The sequence below is a fragment of the Diadema antillarum genome, unplaced genomic scaffold (genome assembly GCF_040938485.1).
Source record: "Diadema antillarum isolate AM-2024a unplaced genomic scaffold, OU_Dant_1.0 scf00000063, whole genome shotgun sequence".
NCBI lineage: Eukaryota > Metazoa > Echinodermata > Echinoidea > Diadematoida > Diadematidae > Diadema > Diadema antillarum.
This window is the reverse complement of record NW_027270952.1, coordinates 1,217,012-1,244,617: the sequence shown is the minus strand read 5'-3', so window position 1 is coordinate 1,244,617 and position 27,606 is coordinate 1,217,012. Positions and strand designations below refer to the sequence as shown.

The window sequence follows — 27,606 nt, the reverse complement described above, 5'->3', positions numbered from 1 at the left end:
ATGAAAAACTCTTGTCCTTAATATGGCAAAAGAATCAAAGAACAAATTTGTTCTTTTTAAGATCACTTTTCTCAGGAGAAACTTTGTATGCCATTGATACAGTCCCCTGTGGGCCCCCACTGGCTATTAAAGAGTGCCATAATGCATCAATGGAGAAGTGTAATTGTTCATTATAGCAAAAATTTAATGGGTATTGTCATTTTTCACGCACCATACATCACCATTTCAGCTCAACAGTACCGTTGCACGTCACTGCCCTACAATACAATTTCCCCTGGTGTTTACGCCATTGTGAATACTGTGAAAAAGCTCATTGCACACCATGCAACTAATAAGCATGATAAAAGTTGACGCATACAGGCTTCTAACAACCTAAATAGCTATCCTGCACAACAAAAGCCGAAAATGCTTTTAGTCAACATAAAAAATGATTGTAATATTGTTGTTGTTGATGTCATTGTTTTAGTACTGGCATTATATGTGATGTATTTCTTCATACCCTTCTCTCATTCTTTCTTTCTGTATTGGCATAAATATTAAATATGTCATTCCTATTTTGTTCTGTAGCTTCTGAAAACAATCTGAGTCATGTTAACAGTGCAACAAACTCTTTACAACCACTGTATATTCATGTCACATGCATAGTGGTTATTAATCATACTCTATTCTTTTCATCTCACTCTACCATGAATGATATTATACTAATAACTGAAGTCTGGTCCTGTGAACTATAAGCATATATACACATGCAGTTATAGTTTGTAGATTCTGTAGATGAATAGACAGATAGATATATTACAGATCAATTTCAATGGAAAGATAGATATCTTAATGCTGATAGATGGATAGAAAGATGGATGAGTAGATATAGATAGATAGAAAATGGATGGATATAGATAGACTGATAGATAGACAGAGAGATCTTGATAAATACTCATATAGATAGATAGATAGATATTGATAGATACACAGATTGATAGATAGATAGATAGATAGATAGATAGATAGATAGATAGATAGATAGATAGATCTAGATAGATAAACTAACAGAAAAGAAAGATATAGACTAGTGACAGACAGACAGACAGACAGACAGATAGATAGATAGATAGATAGATAGAGATAGATAAACTAACAGAAAAGAAAGACAGATATAGACTAGCAACAGACAGATAGATAGATAGATAGATAGATAGATAGATAGCTAGATAGATAGACAGATATATACTGTAAAACATGATATATTCACGGCATGAAATTTTCGCGAACTGCCACTGACATTCAGTGCATATAGTGTACAAAAGAACTTTCGCATGCATTTTAATTTCACAAATCTTCACGCTCGCTAAATTCGCGAAATTAAAATGCACGCGAACATTTCTCATTTTACAGTAGATAGATAAACTAACAGAAAAGAAAGATATGTATAGACTAGCAACAGACAGACATAGATAGATAGATAGATAGATAGATAGATAGATAAACTAACAGAAAAGAAAGATATAGACTAGTGACAGACAGACAGACAGACAGACAGACAGACAGACAGATAGATAGATAGATAGATAGATAGATAGATAGATAGAGATAAACTAACAGAAAAGAAAGACAGATATAGACTAGCAACAGACAGATAGATAGATAGATAGATAGATAGATAGATAGATAGATAGATAGGTAGGTAGATACAGAGAGAGAGAGAGAGAGAGAGGGGGGGTATAATGTTTGAATGTTCACAATAAACAACACTGATCACACATCAGCTGAATTTGTGGTTCACGTTTACTGTGACTGACCAAACACGGTCTCCATGTTGTTAGCTTCTACTGAACATAGCGATACATTACGGAGTCGTGTGCATACATGACTGGGTCGTGTGCATACATGGTATGGTATCGTTAAAAACAACAAAACAAATTAAACAAATAACACTTGCGATACTACATTCCTCCTCACCTTGGATAAAATGTTAAACCTTATTATAAAAAGGAATTTAGCTAAGGAGCAACTGACTATTATTTGTGACTCCTTAATTGCCAGAGTGTACTCAACAGATTTAGTTACCAAAACCCAAATAATTTTTTCTTTGTAATTAATGGCAACACACTTTCAAAAATAAACCAAAACTGCTGATCAAAACATCCAACCTGTCATTATTTTTCTTTTTATATGTGTTCATTACCAAATATGTATTTTGAATACACATACACCATAAATAATTTTTTTTTTAACTTGAGTCTCACTGAACTGTGTTTTCTTCCTTTAAATCTTAGTAACAATGCACAATACAAAAGTCAACCTCATGCAAACTCAAGGCTGCATGAACAGGTTTCTTTCAAAACTCCAAATAAAACATATCACCAGCTAACTTTCGCTTATGTTTTCTAATAAAACATATCACCAGCTAATTTTACAGTGGGACCTTTATCCTTTCACTCATAGTATAGTTCTCTGCTACTTCTCCTTCCTTTTTTTTTTTTTTTTTTTTTAATCATACAAAACAGGTATTTGTCATCTAATCTACTGACCTTACAAAACACAGATGAAATTTCTTTGTCAAGTTGACAAATGTAACGTAAGAACCATGAACACTGGAAAACTATTTAAAACCGTTTGGCACATAACAATCCATATATCATTCACTAGTATAATGATGGAAACCCACAAGATATGAAAATCCATGCATGTACAATACATCTGGTCTCTGATATGAGTGACTGACAGAAATAATATATGGCTGTACTGCCAATAAACTTTTCATCTACATGTATAACAGTACGCAAAAAAAAATCACAGTATGGGTACACCTTCTGAAAAAATAACAAAACGCAATGTGAAAGGTGGTTAGGTTATTATCATCACTATGAGTGGACTAACACCGAGTTGCTTTATAACTGTGTGAAGAAAAATAAACTTGCATAGTTGCTTTATGCACATCTTAATATCCATTCAGTGAAACACATTACTCTTTTTCAATATTATACTGTCAATGATAACTTTTGCAATAATGTGGTCTGTCAATAAAAAAAATGTGACTATATGTTCTGGTAAACATACTTCAAAAAAATAAAAATGGTTGGTCACACAATGTCATCCGAATTGTGATTTTCGTGACATATACACAATTTATACAAAATATGATTGTGGAGTAACATAAAAATCAAACAAAGTTAAAAATCATCTCGTTATGTGTCTGCCACTCTTAGACACTTTCAAAATCATCGAAAAAAAAAAAACAATTTGAATAAGCAGTAGAATACACTTTTGTCTTCTTAGTGTCAATTTTGTATCATCAGGTAAGCGTTATTTCACTTTTTGACAAAAAGTCAATACACAAAATCACGAAAGCGTAATGGAGGACGGCGCTCGCGACGGGGATTGCGCCGTGGTACAGCAGGTGGTGAATGACCTGCTGGCAATGGAACATCACGTGCGTTTGGAGCAATATCAGTTTCGATGTCATCATCATCATCATGACGATTGGAAGGGACTGAACCGCTATACAGCTTGAAACGCGAACAGTTGCGTGTGATGTAATGATTGGCACAACGAACTGTAATGCGAGATCCACGCTTTCTCACAACTTTGTATGGCTGCGGAAGATATGGCGACTGGTGCTTTGGAACTATTCCATCTCTACGAACAAGCACCGTATCGCCAACTGCGATTTGAGATGTTTGAGTCTTGCCGCGGCTGTCTGCATAGTTCTTCATGCGTTGTTTCTTGTCTCCATCGCGATCGCGAACAGAAGCATCGAGGTCAATGCGATGCTGTTGGGATGGTGCTTCTGGAAGACGCGTGCGTAGCGGTCGTCCGAAGAGAAGGGTCGCTGGGGGGACCCCTGTAGTAGAGTGTGGTGTTGCACGATAGTTACGCAAGAACTTGTATATTTCTTGCTTCCAACATTTGTGTTCCGCGATAGCACAGCGATAGACTTTCTTGAGTGTCTTCATGAATCGTTCGACCTCACCATTTGCTTGAGGCCAACGCGGTGTAACTTTCCTGTGTCTGAACCCCAAATAGTGGGCAAACTGGCTGAATTCCGCTCCGTTGAACGGTGGGCCGTTATCAGTACGGACCACAGTGGGAACTCCAAAGCTTGAGAAGATCCGGTCAAGTTTCGGAATGACCAGACTTGCTGCAGTAGAGGAAACAATCTCTACCTCAACGAAACGCGAGTAATCATCAATGACGACTAACATGTGGTCACCGCTAGGAAGGTCGGCGAAGTCTACGCTGACTTCTGTCCAAGGTTGTTGCGGAAGCTCAGTCATTCTAAGGGGTTCCTTGGCATGCTCAACTGTATTCATCTGACAAGACAAACAATCGCGAACTGTGTGTTCAGTCATACGATCTATGGAAGGGAACCACACCTTCTCACGCAACAGAGCCTTTGTCTTGGTTATGCCTTGATGGCCCTCGTGTGCTATGTCAATGATACGCTGTCGAAGAGAGCGTGGGATGACGATACGATGATCACGAAGAAGCATGCTACCGCCATCCGATACTGTGAGTTGATCTCGTACTTCATGCAGGCTTCTATATTCAGACTGTAATGACGCATCCGCAGACGCTAGGTCACTCCAGCTGTCCTTCTGGATGGCACGAATACAGTTTTGAAGGACATCATCTGTGCTTGTTGCAGATACTAAGTCCTCATACGTGACCGTCTTGGGAATCGCGTGTGCTGCAATGAACGAGACTTGTTGTTCAGCGATTTCTTCTTCTGCTGATGATCCTGTGCTCTGGGCGATACGTGGGTGACGCGACATATAGTCAGCTGGGTTCAGTTTTCCAGGATGGTATTGGACCTGGAAGTTGTACGCTTGGAGCCGCAATAACCAGCGTTCTATGCGTATGGGTGGCTGTGAATTGGCGTTGTTGAACATTGCCAACAGTGGCTTGTGATCTGTGGTAACAACAAATGATCCACCGTACAGATAAATGTGGAAGTGTCTGACAGCCCATGTTATGGCAAGTGCCTCCCTTTCTGTTTGCGAATAGCGTTGCTCTGTTGGCGTCAATGACCGACTAGCCAGTGCGATAGGGATGACCGACTGTGTTCGCGAGTCATGCTGGACAAGAATGGCCCCAAGGCCAAGGGGGCCTGCATCCACGATAACCTCTGTGGGATTTGCTGGGTTGAAATAGCCCATAGTACAATGTTTGGAGACAAGTTCCTTGATGCGATTGAAGGCTGATGTTTGAGATGGTCCCCAAGACCATGGCACGTCAGCCTTTGTTAGTTGTCGTAGAGGAGCAGAGATGGACGCAAGGTCTGGAATGAAACGAGCACAGTATGTCACCATGCCTAGAAAACTGCGCACCTCTGAGACGTTCTGTGGCTCTGTGACAGCGTTGATTGCGTCAACCTTTCGCGGATCAGGGCTGATACCATTGGCCGTGAAGACATGCCCAAAGTACACTACGCGATCTGTGCTAAAGACACACTTTGCGGGGTTGAGAGTCAAGTTCACCTTGCGAAGACGTTGCATGACAGCATCAAGTCGGGCGTCATGTTCTGCTTGACTGCGACCGAAAACAAGGAGATCATCACTGATATTCAGCACACCTGGTAGGTCCTGAAAAGTAGACTGTATTGCGTGCTGAAAAACCTCGGCCGCCGAACAAAGACCGAAATTGAGACGTTTGTACCGGAACAGCCCAACATGTGTAGAAAAGACTGTGTACTGACGCGACTCTTCATCAAGCTCTATTTGGTGATAACCTGAATTTAAGTCTAACGTGCTGAATGTTGTTGCTCCATTGAGGGCTGCGATAAGATCATCAACAGTTGGAATGATGTGACGTTCGCGTTTGATGGCGGTGTTGACATTTCTCATATCAACGCAGATGCGAATGGCCTCGCTATTACGCTTGGGTACGACTGTGATGGGCGAGACCCACGGCGTTGGCGAGTTCTCGACCTTCTCGATGATATCGTTCTCCAACAATCGATCAAGCTCCTGTACCACTTTATCGCGCATGTGGAACGGGATTCGACGATGAGGAATGGCTGTAGGAGTTACTGATGTGTCCGCCTGTATGTGATAGCGATAGTTGTTCAGTTTGCCTATGCCAGTAAAACGATCTGGATAGACCGACTTAGGCGAAGCAGATGATGTGGCATATGCGAGTTCTACAAGACCGAGTGCAGTGGCCGTTGCAAAGTTCAATAGCGTGTCACCATCGTGGGAGGTAACATAAACTTCAGTGGTAGCAGATGACGACTTGTAGCTGATCGTTGCTGTGAAGGTACCTTTAACATGAAGGGGAGTTGAATTGCCATATCCATACACAGGAATAGAATGCGCAACCAAAGGTGGCTGCGGCCTGAGCTGTGTGAATGTCCGCTGAGACATCATCATGACCGATGCCCCTGTATCGATGACAGCACTGATGGGGGTGTCGTTGACGTGTACAGTTACAATCGGTTTAGGCAGTGGCTTTGCCTCGATATGAAACTGGTAGTGTTCATACTGGCCTGTACTGGCATGACTGGGAGGTTCTGGGTCTGTAGTCATGGATGGGGGGTTTGTATCACTGCTGATGGTGGTAGTAGCTTGGACATGCTTAGCAACGTTACCTTTGTTCTTCTTACTAGTCAAACAGTACTTAGCAAAATGATTTTGCTTACCACACGCATGACATGTCTGGCCCTTGGCTGGACAAGGTTTGTTCCGGTGTGGAAACACACCTCCACAGTTGCGGCATGTACAGTGTTCAGTCTTTGCTGCATGTTGTTGTTGTGACTGTCTCTGGTGGTGCACTGGGCGAGTACGACTACGAGTCCCGACTGCTTGGACGGTTGTAGCGGTAGCTTCTGCACCTTCCATTACTGCAGCATGGCGATCTGCTTGCTCATATGCCCGTGCTGTACTAAGGAGTTTGTCCAGCGAGATTGTATCACGCAATGCATGTCGGCGTAGCTTTTGTGACCGACATCCAAGAATAATCTGCGACTTAATTTCAGCATTGTTGTCGGCAAATTCACATGAAACTGCGAGTTTTTGTAATCTGTGGCAATACTGATCAACAGTCTCATCTTCAGTTTGTCTACACTGCCTGAACACAAAACGTTCGTATTCAACGTTTACTGATGGACAGAAATGCTTTCCAAGTGCTGCTTTGGCTGATTCATAGTTCTCACCTGTATTAGGTAACGTGTCAAAAATATCTGAAACCTCCGGCCCAGCGTAGTGGAGGAGAAGCGCTCGTTGCTGCTTGGCATCTGTAACAGCAAATGCCGTGAACAAATTATCCAGTCTTTTGACGTACTTTGCCCATCGTTTTCCAACAGTTGCCGGCTCATCGTGCACAGAAAATCGCTCAAACTGTGGAAGATTCATCCTCACTCTGCTCGTCGCCAATATAATGTTTGAATGTTCACAATAAACAACACTGATCACACATCAGCTGAATTTGTGGTTCACGTTTACTGTGACTGACCAAACACGGTCTCCATGTTGTTAGCTTCTACTGAACATAGCGATACATTACGGAGTCGTGTGCATACATGACTGGGTCGTGTGCATACATGGTATGGTATCGTTAAAAACAACAAAACAAATTAAACAAATAACACTTGCGATACTACAGGGGGAGAGAAAGGGAGGGAGAGAGGGTGTCAAGTGGTGGTAAAGAACATCACCAAACTTCAAAGCAATGAATATCAACTGACATCAATGGCTCATATCCCTATGCTGATTTAATCACTCTGTTCTGTAGTTTGCCCTTGATATGCACAACAGCAAGTTTCTATTATTCTTCCAGAAAGGAAATTATCTCCACCTGTAAAAAAGTGAGTTTTATGCAAGGTTAACATAAAAAACGGGTGCAACCCTTGCTACACATGTGTGTAAAAAGATCACAATCACTTTACTTGCTTGTCGCAAGGAATACAGTCTGAAGGCTCAACGAACAGCAGAGTGGTGTGGTCAGAGGATTTCAAAAATACCAGATCAAAAGAACTCTGCAGACAGCTAGCAGTAAGCTTGTTTTGGTGCAACAATTGTTCCACTTAAAGAGCAGTATCATCGAGGTCACAGGTGGCATTAGAATCAAAGAATCCATCAAGCAGAAAAGAGAACCACGAGATATCCCCTGTAAAGCCTTTGAGTCACGTAGTCGCAGTCCAAAGTATTAAATTGCAGAGTAACAGTTTGTTGTCTTCCCAATGGTCAACTTCTCCCACTGGTCATTGTGTGCCTAACGATAGTAGCCTTCAGCTCGCAAAACGTGTTGGACCACTCTTGTACAGAACTTGAGACTTTTTAATAGCAAACTGCATGGAGTGAAAAAAAAATCTTGATACTGTGCATGACTGTCTGTGGGCAAGGACCACATCATGGGCTATTAATATGTACTGTATGTCAAAAAAAAATACAACAGGACCCTCTGCCATCTTATAACTTTAAAAATAGTGAATCAATCCAAACACAATTCCAGGGTACACAACTATAACTTATTACCTATATCTTGCAGAAAACCCCATTCGATTTGCTTCAGTGGTCAAAGAGAAATGAAGAGTTTTGTAGTGCGTATGGCAGAAATCCCTTCCCTCCAAGTTCTGTCCATTGGGTTCACACATCAATATGCAGTTCCAAGAACATCCAAGTACTAAACTTGAAAGAATCAGACCCATGACATGCTTTACAACAATCCATATTTCTCTATGACCACTCAACCAAATTTAATGGGGTCTTCTGAAAAATCGAGCTCAGATGTTATGTTTTAAGACTCTGAAGTAGCATTTTATAGACAGTTCATTCATATCAGAAGTTATCAATGCGAAAATCTGATTGTAGTTCTTCTTTTTTTTTTTGGGGGGGGACATATTGTATGTTCTTTTGGATGGTTTGCAAGCTCTTTTTCTGAACATTTGACCACAGTGAATGAACCACAGTCCTTCTGGCAATTCAAGAACAGAATTTCTGTAGCCAATCCTTTCCTTAGTATGCACATACCTGAATTAACTTTGCCCCTGATTGTATTATCATCATTTTTTGCATGTGATATGTGCAAAATTCTACTCTGATTGCTATTCTCATTACCTGCTGATTTCCACTCAATAACTCTAGAGGTCAAAATTAAGATCCAAAACTGATAGGAAAAGTGTCCTCCACAGACTTATTAATCATTCAATATAATATGATGCATGGAGTTGTCAGGGATCACGGTTGCCTTGTACTAAATGGTCTAAAGCAAGACTTGGCTACATCTTAATCCGTTGAAGACGAGTCCCGAGTATACTCGGGCAGGTGTCTATGGGAAATGCGTGTAAAATCAGTAGCAAAATCAGTCCGTTCTCAGTGGGTTAAGCTGTTGATGAGCTACTTCTCCCGCTATGCGTCACATTCTTCTATCGATGTGATCACGAGGTTTGGTTTTCATTTGTCTATTTTTCTTTTCTATTCTGAGGGAAAAGGGACTTTGTTAGCAGCAGGCTATCAGATACTTCCAAAAAGATTCATTTTTGTAATACTATCCCCAGAACACCGATGAGAGCTGACCAGTAGGAGAATTTGATTCTGTCAGGGAAAAGACACTTAAAGTCACGCTGAGTCAATATGTGACCCTGCATCTCAAAACCAAGAAAAAGTCGCCAAACATGGATTTTTAGTTAAGGGCAGATTCTGAAAGAGAAGACTGTCAGCTTTTAAATGTGTAACTCAGTTCAAATGGACTCTCCTAGCCTATCTAAATATTGGAAAGAAAGCACACACTCCGGCAAAGTGTGAACTGAGAAAAGAGGCTTGGAAGTATGTACACTGTACAGGCCATTTCATTTCAAGCGCTTTTATCCTTACCAAGCCATGCTAGCTGTGCAATGATTGAGAAAGAAAACAGGATGTTAACCACCATAGCAACAACGGTGAAGGGATTATCATATTAATCTGAAATTTATTGCACTCTATTAACACATACTTTTGATAATTAATACTAACTTTCAAAGCAATAGCACCATCCTTTCAAAAGTTATTAGAGTTCAAAGTGAAGAGTGTATAAAGGATTTTTAGAAATGAAAAGGGGCCTCCAAGACATACATAATCACACTATTGTACGGAAAGTGCTCCAGAAAAAAAAAAAATCTAGAAAAAACTGCTAAAAAACACACTTTTCCTGTTTGTTTTATAACCTCAAACTTACAAATAATGTACATAGAAGAAGAATAGATCTCTCAGAAAATATGAAAAATTCAAGATTGACTAGGCTGACCCATTTCACCTTTTTTGAGTCCTCACCTAAAATCAAGTGGCACAACTTTTTGTTGGTTTTGTGATGAACGGTCACATACTATATATACTGCAAATACTGCCATAGTGGCCCCCTGATTTACATGAGTGATTTCTTTTTTTCTTTCCCTTTATATTTCCAACAAGCGAGTGACTTTAATGCCTCCTTTAGGCCCCTTACTGTGGGTCTTTTGTCGTGTATTTGAATGAGTATAATACAAAGTTCACCCATGGTGTATTATTGGGCCGAGATTTCAGAGAAGCCAAGCTCTATTGGAGCTTGGAGCTAGGTTCAGGCATACAATATGCACACACTGGGGATGGATTCAGCAGCCCCTTTTCTTCCATAGCTTGTCACAAAAGGGTTGCAGAGTTGAATTCTGTGATCTGTCTGTGGTACAGTGAGCGTGGCAAGAGGCTTTGCTGAGTAATATAATCTGTAGATTGTATAGGTCAGGGCTTTTGTATCGCCTACACACAGATTTCTTCATACAATTCTTTTCAGCTGAATACTTCATACACTTGGTCAAATCCCCTCTACCCATAATCAATCATGTGAAACACCTATCATATATATAGGCTAGCTGATTTTTCCCACAATCTCAGAAAAAAAAAATTAAAAAAATGCAAGAATTTTGAAATGATCTGATACCCTCTGCATATTGGACACAAAAGTGTGATGGCCTATGGTTCGTTGGCATAATCCCAATGCAGTATTACTGCCCTACACTTTGGCAAAAGGAAGCAAGTGACTTTTGGATTTTTCAGTTAAATAGAGCATGCTTCAAATATGCCAAATCAATAAAAAAAAGTCAATATCCGTAAAAACATCACTTGCCTCCTTCTGCCAAAGTAGGGCAGTATTATAGGCCCACTGTGTTTACAGGTGTATTGACCACACTGTCATTGCGGAGAGATAGGCCCTAAAACCTCATGACTCAGTTAACCTGTTTAGGACGGACTGATTTGCTACAACACGTACTGTATACGCCGAATATTTCGCAAGGTTTTTATTTTCACGAATTTCGCGAGTCAGCTGCTATTCGCAAAATTTAAAACAAAAATATTGACTCTGATCCCCATATGAATGTGACCTACGCGTACACATTTCTTCGTTCAGTACAGGACTCCACGATCGCGAATTTGACCACTTGCGAAATCGTCGGGAAGTCTCAATTCGCGAAAATTTAGACTCGCAAAATATATGGCGTATACAGCATTTCCTATAGACACTTGCCCGAGTATACTCGGGACTCATCCTCAATGGGTTAATATGTGTCTATATGCCAATGTCATGGTTATGTCTATGAGAGATTATAGGAATCTTAATCATTAGATTTGGTTCGTAAATCTAAAAATAGTTTTCTGGACCATGAGAAATGCATATTATACAAATAGCGACTGCTGCAGAGGGAGATGGTAAAACTATTTGCACCGAGGTGATTTCTCAACAGTGCTATGTCCCGAGACGAAGTCGAGGGACATGGCACTGTTGAGAAATCACCGAGGTCAAATAGTTTTACCATGGCCCGAAAGAAAGCAGTCGATATTTGTTTTATATCCCTCTCGAGCATTTTACTAGAGTGATGATGGTTCCCTTTTGGAAAAATGTGCAGGTTTCCTGACGTTAAATCTAACGTAAGGCCGTAGCAGTACAGCAGCAGCAGTGCGTGCAGCACGTAGCGAACGACACGGTTGGTTCTACACACGAGCTACACTACAGCGTGCAGAACTCCGAAAGATCGAGGAGGTCCAGGACTACGTTAGAAGTAGGTCTAAAGCGGCTTGGTTACCCACATCAGCTTCAAAATTGCTTTTAGTTTATTCCTAATTCGTTCCTGATCTGATATGGTGTCCTTATGCTGCAATCATTCCTCCGTTACTTGAAGCGCAGTCACTTTGTCAATAATGAGCTGAACTGCATTGATCACACTAACGAATACACACACACACACGCCGCCATCGCACCACAGATTTCTGTAATAAGCGCTGCTAGCGCTAGCTACAAGCCACGCACAGGACTGTCGCTCAAAAGTATCGCTACTACGCGCACTGCGTACATTCTTAAGTGAGAAATGTAGATATCGATCACACGATCACGATTGGGTGCAGATCGTGGATTCTCAAAAGTACTATATCCCGCTGGCTAGTAACCAATTGCACCGCATCCAGCTGCTCGTAGCTAGCTAGTAAAACTACACCATGTTCGTGCTCTGTACAATCCTATGGCAAGAAGCTTTACATGAGGGATATAATAAATAATATCTCTCACTTTAGAGGCATACCTATAGAATGGTATAATTAAAGCATATATAACTTGCATACAATATCAAATGATATCTCTTGTTTTAAAGGTACACCTGTAAAATTTTGCAATTAGAGACACAGAACATGCATATCAAATAATGTCTCTCATTTTAGAGGCATATACTAGTAGAATAGTATCATTAAATACAAATACAGTAACTTGCATCATATCAAAATGTTATCTCTCATTTTCGAGGCATACCAGAACAATGTTATGATTGTATAAATATAACTTTTATACTACTATGATGCAGTCATTCACACCCAATATGTGACACACTTGATTCTGATCTAGCAATCAAACGCTGAATTAGAGGAAAACAGGGCCTTAGGTATCAAAACTGCACTCACTGTTATACTTGTTGTTGAATGATGATGATTGTATTGTGTTGCTTGAAGGTTCTTGTGATAGGGGTGGTTGTCCAGAACCCGAGGGTTTAATTGATGTAGGCATGCAGTTGGTGCACTGGCAGACGTGGTAACCCTTACTAATTCAACTTAAAACTATCTACCCAAGCTTAAATATCAGATGATCTAAACCAAATTGAGTGGATAGAATATGTTTGGTAACATATTTTACTTTGTGCACTCATTTAATTCAACAAGTGCTTTTGTTGATGAAGAGAAAGCTTGACCAAGGCTTGCCTGGCATAACGGCAAACTGGAATCCAATATCAAAATGAACTCAGAAGGCATATAAATGTTTAGAATATCTTGTTGTGAGGTATTCAGCGAAATATCCATATGGTTATATGAATGTGCATACATTATGCTATACTCCCAATATAAAGACATCCTCAGAACCTGCAATTTTTTCTGTTATACAGGGCTGCATACTAACCCATTTTTTCCACTGGTCCAACCTGTCAGTTGGACCAGTAGGCACCCAGTTTTTGAATGTTTTACAGGTAAATTCGTGAAGAAGTTACTGGTCCGACAGTGATTTTACTGCTCCTGCATGGACCATCAGACCAGTGCCAGTGTTCAGTGTTGCATCATATCAAAATGTTTATTAGCGGAAAATTGAGCAAAGAAAATGGGATTCCATCTGGATTTGAACCCAAGACCTCTGGATGTTGTTATAACTAACAGGAATTTGCACCATAGACTTATGTGATACAGGTTTGGGACGTCAATTTGAACTTCGCTGTAACAACCAAAATGTTGTTCCAACCATGTCTGCTGTATTAGTACACTGGATGGTTGCTGGCAAATGTTGTCATGGCAACATGAAGTCAGGGTCAAAGTTCATACCTGGGGTGAGTAGTAGGACTCCATCCCGTCTGGAACAGGAGACAATGTGATCACATGACCATCCACTCCGCTGAGTAACATCAGCTTGCCGCTGTACCTGACTTTTCCTCCTGTCGAACAAAATATTATGATTTATTGAGTTTCTTCACCAAACTCTTCAATCTTGGAAATTCTTATAAAGCTAAAGTTCCACTTAACTACTTCAATTAATTAGTGTTTGTGCCTTGACATTACGTGACACACATTTCACTACATGACCTGAAATAATAGACTGTGACAATAGACCATTTTTAAAAACACATTCAAATTTTATATATTTTTGACATAAAGGTTGGTTTACACAACCAGAAAGCTATACCTAAGGCTTGCCTGACATAGCAACAACTAATGCATGCAGGGCAGATTCCAATTAAGTATTGGAGTTTGTTCATCAGGAACAGATTAATAGAAAAGTTTATTACTAAGACCCCAGGAATGAATTAACATGTGACAATTTGACTATAGGCCTATTGGTAAATCAGTGTATTAGAGTTAGATAGACCTTTGACTGTGCTTTTCAAATGTACGTAAGTGAACAAATATCACATTATTCAAGTTTGATGGCAGCTTCATTTTTTACACTTAAATCACATAACTTCTTTTTGTTGAAGCTAGTTACAATAGTGACGTCATGGCATACATGTATTTTTATTTTCCTATGTTGGCAGCCATGTGATTTCAGTCAAAATGCATATATATTTTGACCCTTATCAAAAAGAGAGAAAATATGAACATGATTTATTCTTTCTAATCTCGTAAGTTATCAGTGTCTGGTCAAAGACTACTGGGAAAACCTCGCAACTAGATCTGGAACAAGACATTCTCAGGGGACCTTAGAATAACTGGTCAACCCATCCAGGGTAGCTTTCACAAAATAAATAATAGACAACTTGGAGAAAGGTTATGAAAGAAAAAATCCTGAAATAAAGATCAAGAAAAAAATCCTGAAATAAAGATCAAGAAAAAAAAAAAGATTTTGAATTAAGATGAAAGCTAGATACTGTAGTTTGATAATAACTATAGTGGGGTGGCTTAGTGAAATTATCGTGACACGGCGGACAAAAGCATGATTTTTTCACCAAAGGTACTTCATGATGTACCTTCTCAAAAAATAGGGTGCTCCAAGAAAATTGATGCTGGGAAGGAGGTCAGAGGTCAAAGGTCAATGACCTTTATTTGTGAAATAGGTTTTTTTGGCTATTTCTCAGGTCAGGAATATCCAATCTGGATGAAACTTGGCAGGAAGAATATTGAAAATATATTTTGATTGAAGATATATTTTGATATTTTGATTGAATTTGGAGTGAATTTTCCAAAGGTCAAAGGTCAAAGGTCAATTAACTTTTTCTAAAAATCATGTTTTTGTTTATTTCTCCAGGTAGGAAGATTCAATTTTCACAAAATTTGATATGAACGTTGTATAGGAGGTACCAAGAGTATAAACCAGGGGTCAAATATAATTGTTAATTTGTGCGTTGCCATGGCAACCCAAAACTAGGGCTTTTAATTGAAGTAAGTTACAGGAGGCTATTTTCCAGTTTGGAAGAGATTCCATTTGAATAGGTACAACTGATCGACGGGATGTATAGAGGTTTGAAATACTTTTCATTAGTGTTAAGTGGTATGTTGCCATGGCAACTACATATATAGATTTTGGTTAAACTTAAAGGAGACTTCAGAACTTATGAATTTGAAGAGATTTCCATCAGGGTTGGTATAATTGATCAACAAAAAAGTCGCCAGACAAAGATTTGTCACCTTTATAGCATGTGGGTTGAGTGAATGCAGCAACAATAGTAGAACACATCAGTGAGAGTTTGAGGAAAATTGGACAATCCGTTCTAAAGTTATGAATTTTTGAACTTTCTGCTCATGCAGTCGAGGCTGGATGAGAAGACTACTATACCTTGTAATGTCACATGTGTACAACGATATAAAGAATGAATAAAGAAAATTCAACATAAATTATTTTCGCTTACAAAAGGACACTCGACTTCTCTTTCAGAAGGCAGGGGGAATAATATTACCCTTGACATACGTCCGTAGCAAGTCAAAGAAACTATGTGAACTTTATTCAAAAAGTATGGTTTTGTGAAATTCTCATTTTATTTTCCTTAGAATGTGCGCATGTGACATCATACACTGTGGTAGTCTTTTCATCCAGCCGCGACTGTGCAGATACCTTAAAAAATCATAACTTTTGAACGGATTGTACGATTTTTTCCAAGCTTTCTGTGATGTGTCCTACTAATATTGTTGTATTCACTGAATCCATGTGTGCATGAAGGTGGACTTGTCCTTTAAGGACAGATTCTGAAAGAGCAGACTGTAAGCTTTAAAATAATGTATCACACAATTCAAAGGGATTCCCCTAACCTATCTAAATGATAATACCGGTACTGGAAAGAAAGCACACACTCTGGATAAGTATGAACTGAGAAAAGAGGCTGCATTGTCTATTTTAGCGTTTAATCTTTACCAAGCTGTCTCATGTTAATATGTTCGTCTTTTCTTCCCCCCTCCAATTTTCATTTGAGTTTGTCATTATTAATTTTTGATGATAAGAACGATGCCACAAGGCATTGTTTCTTAAAAATGCTTCAACTGCTCCTACAGGTCCAAAATCTACATCAATATATATAATTTTCCTGATCTCCTCAACATTTTCCAAAAATAAAGCATACACCTTTTATGCATTGAGTCCTCCTTTTTGTGAAGTTAAAGGCAAAAACCCAAAATTAGTGCTTGAAAATTATTCTTAAGTGTGAGTTACGGATAGAAAGAACCTCTGTAAAATTGAATCTGTATAATCAATGTTAAGTATTGTTAATAACACAAAATGTGAACAATATTTCTATGATAACATGTTTCCAGACTAAACCGTCCGCATTTATGCTTTAATGAGAAAAATACTGATATCTCTTTATATGTTTGCTTTGATTGCAAAAACTGTATATGGTAGGATGTCTTGTGATACAACAGGGGGGGGGGGGCATTTCATGAAGCAGTTTGGTCAGATATTTTTCTGACACGTCAGATATTTTTCTGACAAACTGTTACAAACTACAGAAATCCTTGCATCTGATTGGCAGAGAGCAAATTTGTCCGACAACTTGTCGGACAAAATGCTTCATGAAATGCCCCCAGACCTACACATATTATGCATAAAATGTGATATCCTGAACATTTTTTTCAAGTCACTCTCCCAAAAGTGTATATATAGGACCTTTGAGTTTTTCTTGTGTTTGTTCCTGGCAGATTACTAGTACACAAATGCTCCAATCCATGATGACCTAACAGAAATTAAGGAAATTAAAATGAATATACTGAAAACCGAAACTACAGATTATACTAATAACTTACTTCATTCTTCTCTCCCCACCCCATCCCACCCCTTCTTTTTGGTTTCTTGATATACTAGTAGATCTAGCTGACTTTGATAATTGTCATTATGTAACATCATCTTCAATTGACAAGGCGATAAAACTTAACAATCATTTCATTATGCTGCTGGACTAATGGGGTTAATAGTTGAACTATATTGTTTTTAATGTCCTATACTTATCCCTCCTATCAATCACATGTATTTTGGGCGGAATGTATTTTCACATAAAGCATCATATATAGAATCAACCGCCTTTGGGGTCGGGAATTTTGTCATATCATATTGTGATTTAGATTCTGCTCTATGCCAATTTTGTTTTATTTCTATCAACTTTTTAAACTCCCCATAGACTTTGTTCACCAGCCAACTACATCCCACCCTCTTTGGATAATGTGAACCAATCAAACATTGCTTTTACTTTTTAATAACATGTCTATACATAGCTATCAGACCAAAAATATTCAAACCGCTTTAAGTCTTTATGAGTGAAATTACAAATATCAATATATTTTCAAAAATATTCAAATTGTCTAAATTCAACTTCATCTATGAAAACAAACTTTTAACCTTTTTAAACATTTGAATAACCCCCATAAGAAATAAGAAACATATAAAGAGGGGAAGTGCGGACTATAAAAGTTGCTTACGGGAACCAGGTAATCCCTGCGCTAAACCTATGGAATTCACACAATCTTGGAGGAAACGGGTTAAATTTGTTAGGAAATATGTAGGGCAATACCCAAAACCTTAAGTTCTCAATGGAATATGCAGCTCTTCTACTGGTAAACTAGTAGTTCTGGGAGAAAAAATGAGCTGTGACATAGTCCTACACCTGGCTAAGTCATTGCCCAAGATTTAAAGTATCTGAGCCAGAGTCACATGTCACTCTTTGCCATTTCTCTACAGGAGGTAGACAGTACTAAAAAAATCCTTTACTAGAAATTATATCAAATTATTTAATGAAAAGGTGCTTAAGAAAACTGGACTATTCCAACACACCTCCCTCAGGTCTTCAACACAGACTAACCACCTGTTACCATAGGAAAACCAGTAAAAATGGTGTATTACTGTAAACATGCACATAATATGTCGTATTATGGGTCTGAATTTTAAGACTAGCAACCATGTACATTGCATTGCATTGTACAGAAACCTGGCGAATGCCCTGTGTATAGTCTTTGAATTCAGACATTATTGTTATGTACAAATTAAGGGCATTTTCTCATTTTTTCTGTTAGCGGATTTCTTGGAGCACCCCCTAATTTTGATCCTCATATATATACAAATGTATGAGGAAAAAATTACACTTTTGTCCGGTGTGTCACGATTATCAGTATATTTGTCACTAAGCCACCCCACTACTATGGTTGTTGTTGATGATGATGATGAAGATGAAGACAGTGATGATGATGATGATGATGATGATGGTGGTGGTGGTGGTGACTGATGACAATAAGTGATTATGGTGGTGGTGGTAATGATGGTGTTGATAAGTTGATAATGATGGGGAGATGAACACACACCTGGTTTTCTGACTGGATCCCCTCCCTGCATGTTGAGAAGATCCCTTACACCATCGCCATCGATGTCATGGATGACCTGGGCTGTGTAGAAATTGCTCACCGCCTCGTTAGGGCCCGATGGCGTGTATTTCCACAAACCCTCTCCAGTTGCCCCATTGATCATTTCCATAACCTGCAAGATCAAACATAGAAAATCAAATCGAGGCTGGAAATGACAACCATATTTCAAGATAAAATGTCAAGTTTATGGTATCATATTTGCTTCTGGCATAAGCTTTTGTCTCTTTTTTTTTTCTTGGAGTCTTTCTTGTCTCCAGTCCATTTGGTGTGTACTTCAACAACCCTCATTTGTTTGTCCCATTGATCATTTCCAAAACCTTCAAAATCAAATACAGAAACTGAAACTGAAGATGGAAATGACAACCATGTTTCAAGATCATGTGTCAGATTTTGTCGAAGCATATCATAAGGATTTCCAGCATAACCTTACAGTACATCTCTTTTAGCAATTAAAAAGCTTTTTTTAAATTCTGCAACGAAATGTATAATCAACAAAAGAAACAATAAATGATGGAAACTTGCATTAAAAAGATACAGCACAAAACTACACAAATTGTGGTTTCTATGTAATTTTTCACTCAATATCAGAGTGTGATGGAGCTGTGATCCATTACGCCTGTTATGACACACAAATTATTGTAACTCATTTGTGTAGTGCTGAGCTGATGACTTGTGCACACATTTATACAGGCATAATACCTGAGGCAATTCAGTTCTTTTCTATTCAAAACTCTGCTTCATGGACATAATGCCATTAGGTGAAGGCATCCATGCACGCCCTGCGAATGAAAAGAGCTTTTCACAGCTTCACTTCTTTGTTCTGCACTCCAATGACCCCAAGACATATATAATCTTTTTCACCTCTTCAGGAGCTTGTATCGTATTAAAGGGGGAGGTATACATATCTTTTTTTTGGTCACTGTTGTTGTAAAAATCTTATCTTTTTAATTTGTTCGTGCAGTATATATAAAGAGAGTCTTTTCTCTGTGTGTAATAAGATTGCACGCTTGCTGGGTTAACAAAAAAGAGAGATAAAAAGGAAAGAAAAGCAGACATAACTGGTCTGAGGAGGACTAAACCTACTGAATCTGATGTGTAACAGCTCTAGCAGTGGGAGAGTATACAAGTGTATGACTACCATGGCTTTTAGTGACTACACTGAACAGTTCTGTGCAGTGATGTACCCAAAGGCACGAATCTAAACATGTGCATGCACAAAGAATAAGCATTACAGTTCACACAATGTACACCAAGATTATAATTCTTTGTTGTATGTTTGCAGACTGAGAGCCCATTTCTTTCAAAGGTGGCCGTGTTTGGTGATCAAAGCTACTCTTTTCAATTTTTCTTTTAACTTGCATTCTGCGATCTGCAGACAAGGAACTTCCTTTAAAAAGTTTTCATTCTTAGCACATATCATCACTGGTATTAAATAAACATTCAGTCTATCCAGTTGATTTAAATTTCTTGAAACTTATTGCTGCAAACACACTATAACTAATGGATTAATCATGATATCGAATCATCCCAATAATATTTAGCAATGCTTTAGAAATGAAAAAAAAAACGTTTTTAACACCTAACAAAGTAAATGCAAAATCTCATCCACACCATAAACCCTCAAAGAGTGAAGATGTGTCATTTGATTTGTTTCTACAGTCAGCCTTGCCTAAGTCAAATCTATTTAGACTGTAGGAAGTAGCTTTGACTTAGATAAAATTCACTTTATGAGGGATAAAAATTAGAACATTGAGAGAACAGGACTTGCAAATACATTCGATTTATCCAATGTCGACTTTAATTAACCTGTTGAGGATGAGGCTGATAATGTTAAAACACGCATTTCCAATAGACACCTGCCCGAGTATACTCGGGACTAGTCTTTGATGGGTTAAACAAGGTTAACTGTACTTGCAAATTCATGCATGCAGCTTCATTACCCACCCCAGCTCTGCCGGATATGGCACAGTCGTTGACTTTATCTCCCGTAACGTCGGCATTGCAGTTGAGAGCGAAGACCTCGGAGCTAGTGTAGTGCCTCCAGAGCTCCTGCCCAGTGATGCCATCCAGGGCAAGGGCGCCCCCAAAGCACGGCCTCTGATCCCCAAAGTAGATGGCGCAGAGGAGGTACTCATCAGCAAAGTAAGCATTGACATCTTCAGGTACAATGTAAGAAAGGAGAAAGACGTCATTAGTTCTACACAAGCAAAGACATCTCAGCATCGAAATCTAGTTCAATCAGTTAAAGAGATAGAGATCAATCATGTTAAAAGATAGACATTGATCAGTGGCAGATCTAGAGGGGGGCGCACCGGGTGCGCGCCCCCTCTTTATTTTTTGTTAAAACAAAAGAAATAAAAAGAAAGAAATGGGGGACGTGCACCCCCCCCCCCCCCTTTAATTTTGTAAAGGCACCTCCCCTTTACGGAATTCCTGGATCCGGCCCTGTTGATAATGGTGATCAAGAGATTATCATCAGTGGTAGAAGATTCATTCCACACGAGTCCCACGCCATCCCATCAGGCCAGAGATTCTACATCAGTGTGGGACAGGGGGAGGACACCTGTCCCATTGGAGGGTGATACCAGCCCATCACAGGTGCAATTCTTACCCCTCCCCTCCTCCTCCATACGCTTCCTACATATCCAAGCTTCTAGCATCAATCCACCAACTCCAGTCAGTTACCAAGGACTCACTACAGTAACATGAAAACACATAATGCAGAGTGCTGCAATCCTCTTAGAATACATGAGTGAAATCACGACATTTATAAGTGAGAACTGAATTTGATGAGATGGACATTTACTAATTAGAATATTGCCAAGCTGATTATCAACCAATAATTTCTACAAATCTCTGTCCCTTAAATATTAAATAATATACTTTATCATTTGCAGCAATATTTTCAAACAAGAACTAAATGCTGAGATAAATGGTCTCATATGATTATTTCATACAACTCTTCGTTCTGCAAGTTCTTAGATACTCTGATTATTTACAACACACTGAGATACCACTACCAACAACTAGCCAACACCATACATGTAATTATTCATCTACAAACAGAGTCGAAAAATTAGCATAATGTACACTGCATAAAAATTAGATTGATTTTAAAATAAACAACTTCTCTTGTGTAGACTTCTTCACTTCCATGCCTGAATGATTTTAAACTTAAATGTTCTACTTCTTTAATTCTAATCAAAAATGTAGTGTCCCTTGCTTTTTGATTACTTATTTTGAACATCTCTTTCTCTTCATTACCCTGTTTATATTTGAGGCTATAAAAGTTGAAGACTTATTTTTTCACAGTATTTGCATTTTCTCATTTCTTTATCTACATCTTTGTGGTCTTACATAAATTATGCCCCATGAGCATTTCATTAATGGAAATAGTGCAATATAAATCGTAATTTTATTAGCATCAATATAATGGTATGTATGTGCTATTGACTGTGTTTGAGATGGAGAAAACAAACTTAACTTGAACTGCAAGAGAAGTGTTCTTAAAGGCCTCCTCTTCTATAATTATCCTGAGGACTGCAGTAATTAGAGTCAAACTCACCCAAATCACATCCATTATTAACTTTTTATGTGCCACATTCACATGCCCTACTCAGTCGACAGCGTGCCAAGTTCGCATATTCTGCTCAAATGCACAAACCCACCGAAAATCTATCAATGAATCCCCAAATGCCACACTGCAATGAAAGTGTTTTCTCGTGATTCTATTCCTGTCACATGTACACTTGTAGCTTGCATTTTAGGTAGAAATTGATTTTCAAGCAGTGCAATTCCTACTTGATTTGTGAGTAAATTCTAAATCTCTGTCGCTGTTTTGTGTGCAAAAGTCATGCCTATACGATAATGTAGCTACTTGGTTAACGGAAAGAAACAAATCACAGATTTGTCTTACAATTCACATCAAAGCAAAGCATGGCATTTCTTTACAATTTTGCTCATTACGCGTCCAGGATAACCCAACTCTACAAATGTTAACATCTTATGAATATAGATTTGAAAAAAAAAAAATTCCTAAAGCATGCCTACATTGGTGTCTCAGAGTAACCCATTGAGGACAGACTGATTTCGCTACAACATGCATTTCCCATAGACACTTGCCCGAGTATACTCGGGTCTTGTCCTCAGTGGGTTAATGTGGCACACACATGGGGTTTGCACCATGGCACATAAAGAGTTTTTAACAAAAAAGAGATGGAACCCCTACATTTTTGAACTTACAAACACTGACCATAAAACTACTTTGGACTTCCGACAAAAACTGCAACACAGTTATTCATTTGACTGAGACGATCACAACTTCTGTCAACAAAAACATTACTTGTCTGCATTTATCCTCAAGCAAAAAAAATATTGGCATGAAAGTTTGACCAATATACCTTCAAGTGTTATGATTATAGCAACTGATTTTATGCATTACACACATCACCTACAGTGAGGATACTGTTTGAACCAGCTTTGTAACTCAGGACTTTTATTCTTAAATCAGTCATGAATAATTGCTTTAATTATGATTTTTTTTTAAACACATAGAATGATATTGCAATGCTAGAAATGTCCCTTCCCTTTTTATGTCTGTGAAATAGTTGTATAAAATCTTCAATATTAAAGAAAAGTGATATGCATTTGGATGATAATTTAATGAACAATTTGATTTTGTGTTGTTGGAATTGTTTTGTTCTGTTGTGTAGTCTTCATCAAGTTGGGTAATTAATCATGTAAGGGTGACATTAATCACAATCATTGATTAAAAAGGTGGCACACCTGTGGCAAAGCCAATGATTACATCCTGGATGTCATCTCCATTAACATCCAAGAGACGAAGACCGGCCTCCGTCATCAGCTGGGGCAGGTTCTCCACCCACACCTCCTGGACGGTGTACCTGGAGCATGGTAGTACTGTTCTTTGGGAGTCCCCAATGTCGACAGGCTGTTGATTGGGCACTGCACCATCCGCTTCCCCAAAAGAGTCGGGTTTATTGGCGGACTCGTGCACCGGGGGTCTGGGTCTGCTTTCTGTGGGCACAGGATATAAAGGTGGAACTGTTGTCGGATATAGTTTGACCACAGGGAAAGTCTGGCCTAAGACTAGACCTCCAAAAGAGAAAGTACTAAGTTGGCTAGAATCGTCACTGCTGTCATTGTTCTCCTGACGATGCTGTGCAGCGTCTTTGAGGATGCGCACCAGGACCAAGCCAAAAATGATGATCACCATTATCACCATAATGATGTAGAAAGCTTGCAGGCAGTCCTTCTTCCGTTTGTAGTACCACACTGATCTCCGCTTTGGAAGTTTTGTGTCGGGTGTGGCTGTGCTCATGGGGGTGGGCAGATGCAGATGTCTGCGACCATATCTCCTGGGCGACATCAACGGTCTGCTCAGGGCATTCTCAATGTACTCATCCTCATCCGTTGAGCTGGGATCGTCAAGGTAGACGTCAAAGTATCGTTGGTTCCCCATGCTCACTGCAGTCATAGGTGATGTCATAATATGTCAGTTGCTGGCTTGTCACTTTGTCATTTTGGGCAGGTGAATTCTGACCCGGTGCTCCAAAATCTTCCGTGCTTAAAATCTGGAAAGAGAGTTATTAATGTGATGGTACGTATTTAGTTATGGAAGTGAAAAGCTGGTTGTTTGCACAATGTCTTCAATCAGCCTTATTTTGATAATCAAGATCAATAGCTCATGCAGAGAAGTTATAAACTTAGACTTCAATATTGCTATTTTTGCTTTCTTTCCAAATCAATGTTAATAATTACGTCAACTCCTACACAAATGATATACTATTTAGCATTTTTTTTCAGTGTAAAGTATCTATGACAACACAGATAAGTTATTTGTTGCTAACATGAAAGCAGAAATTTTGTATCTCGATGGTTACTTTTAGAGACCAGATGGACAAGTGTAACATGTAGGCCCTTTTCATTCATATGACAAAATATAAAAATGTATTCATATGACTAAAAATTCCTGAGAATGAATTTCAGAGTAGATAGGAAAAAAGTCAATGACACAATGTTACACTCGCCCTGACAAATAATTCTTTCTTGCATTTGTTCCACTCTGAACTTCCCATCGTTAAACAGTTATTCATGGGTGCTTTCCTGACGGGAAGTGATGAAAAAATGGGATTTGGACAAATATCTTTGTAATAAAATCTATACACCCCACATTCCTTTAATTTTTAAGGCTGTTGTAAACGCAAAATCAATGTCTTATCATTACTGTCTGCAAGTCATTCAAAAGAAAATCAACTCAGCATACACTTTTGTTTATTTGCTAAAAAAAAATAATAAATTCCATTGATCACATCAAGAAAGTTCAAGGGTGATCAATTCAAAATCCATTATCTGGCAACTCTTTTATATTTTTCTATAATTGTTATGGGGCAGCACTTATATGCAAATTTAGATTAAGTAGTATTTCAGACATATGAATTTTTCTTTTGCGCTACAAGATTTTTTTTTTTAAGTTGTTGACATGACCAAAACTTTGAAGCATTATACACATAGCCTTTCATTTGTAAGTATCATGAAAGGAAAACAAACTTATGATAATAAATCTCTTTTTGATTAAAAAAAAAGACATTTCCTGCAAATGTTTGCCTGTGAGGGAGTTGAAAGTAGAACCAGAGTAATAAAAAGTTCTGGGCTTCACACTTTCACACTTGGCATAAAATATATATCGCTGTTTATCAAACCCCATTTAATTTATAATAAGGCATGTGAACTTTAACCTAACTGCACCAGCAACAATATGAATTTAATTTGCTTTGAATAGATGCTGAGATATCATCAACATTTTGTAAAATAGTATAGAAACCCACTAGTAGGCATATGCCTGTTGCAACAACACAAGGAATATACCGGTAACACAAACACTAGAAACAGACATGCATGTCCCTGCGAAGTGGCTATCACTTAACCGTTAGATTCATTTCTACATTGTGGATGCCGATACTCGGGCATCACTTCTGAATAATCGGAGACCGCGTATAAAGTGCACATTATTGGAGTAAACCTAGAATACTCAGACGTAGGCATATCTATTCTATATTGGGCGATCCCTTGAAGCATTAACGTTTGGCTGCCGCATGTTTTGAACAAAAGGTAATGTCAGATTTATCTGCGGAAAAGATCCGGTGATATAAGAACACAAAACCTCTCGATATGCAGAGCTGATCCTTGGAATCTCGTTCGTTGTACTCACCAAGCTGCAATCCGTAGATCCCGGAGGACTTGCGTGTCTTCACTCAACTAATTCCCAGCGTAGAAAGGTTCGCCAACCTGTGTAGGGTGATGCGTATTAGCATCCACTATGTGATTCGTGTTGGTCCACAATTTGCCAAAATGGGCTAAAATCAAGCTGTTTGGTGCTCACTTTAGGTGCCATAAACACTTGCTAATCGCGTGCACAGACTTACTTACATCGCATGCATCCGTTTTGATAAGCTCTAGCGATCTACTATCCTAATCTCTCAGTGAACAAAGCCACGCACGGAGAGGCACGTTATTCTTACGAGGCATCCATCCATCCCTATTCACTCCGTATGCACCGCAGCCAATCAGAAAAAGCTCTTCTAGGAGTATAAAAAGTCACTGTGCCTCATGTACACTCCATGCATTACGTACACACACACAGACACACACAGATATGATACACACAGGGTACCCTTTCGGAGATAGAGTGAAAACACCTGTTAAGAGTAAAATTACTCGTACGGACGGAATTCAAGGTGGCGCCATTTGCCCTACGTTTGTGTACTGCCTACGAGTATTAACCTCATGGCTTCAACGAATCTTTGGATGGCGCCTCAAATTAAATTTTCTGCTTTTATGTGTTGAATTTTACAGGCTCTCATGCGCCGAGAGTATCAGTACTGTGATAGATATGGCGCATTATAAATGTGCTTTTTTATCATTGTTATCAATATTATTATTATTATTATTATTATTATTATTATTATTATTGTTGTTATCATTGTAATTATTATTATTATTATTATTATCATTATTCTTATCATTATTATCATTATTATCATTATCATCATCATCATCATTATTGCAGTCACTTAGCAAACAAAGTGGAATAATTGGGACTCGTGTGGTTACTTTATTTTTTTTTTAGTATTATTACATACTCATCACATTAGGTCATGTTTACCATGTTTGAAAGCACCAATGCAATCACTTCACGCCACATGTGTATTACATTATTTTCGCAAATATTCACAGTTTGTCAAATCAAATGTCAACTCCATTCAGTATCATGTGTGGTTGACAAAAAAAAAATCAGTAACAGTTTAGAAGAGTTTCAATTCGGTGCTGTTTTGTGTTAGGGCAAGACTGTCGCTTATATACGATGAACAATCTTATATTATATTACTGCATTGTAAAGAAAGAAGATAAACACTCTGTGTACACGGCATACATGATGATAACATCGTAGGCGATTGTGCTGATGAAATAAGGATGTTGATATAGGCCTATATCATTGTCTAAGGCTATGTTCATTACTGCGCATGCATTTTAGGTTTCATGTTTCATTTGCAATCCCAGTGGTAACATAATGTTAATTTGTATACTAGGGTCATTGATAACACAGACCTCAACCATGCTTGCAAGCAAGCAGCATGAAATAATACATGTAATATCTTTGATGCGCAATGTCCTTGAGCGGTTTGGCATTTTATTCGATACAAAACTGAACATCAAACAAACGTGCACTTAGAATGGGGAATCTCGAGGGCTCCATATAATAGGAATATGATTTTTTTTTCTT

General features: G+C 38.6%; 1 protein-coding gene across 1 annotated transcript in view; it reads right to left on the bottom strand.

Moving 5' to 3' along the window:
• LOC139716249 (uncharacterized) overlaps positions 1-24,312 on the bottom strand; it is a 43,210-nt gene extending 18,898 nt beyond the window's left edge. Inside the window, exons 1-4 of the mRNA XM_071627815.1 lie at positions 23,589-24,312; positions 20,748-20,959; positions 18,744-18,915; positions 13,797-13,906 (exon numbers count right to left, since the gene is read on the bottom strand). Coding sequence (XP_071483916.1) covers positions 13,797-13,906; positions 18,744-18,915; positions 20,748-20,959; positions 23,589-24,312 — 1,218 coding nt within the window. The remainder of the gene's footprint in view (positions 1-13,796; positions 13,907-18,743; positions 18,916-20,747; positions 20,960-23,588) is intronic.
• Positions 24,313-27,606: the final 3,294 nt, after the last annotated feature.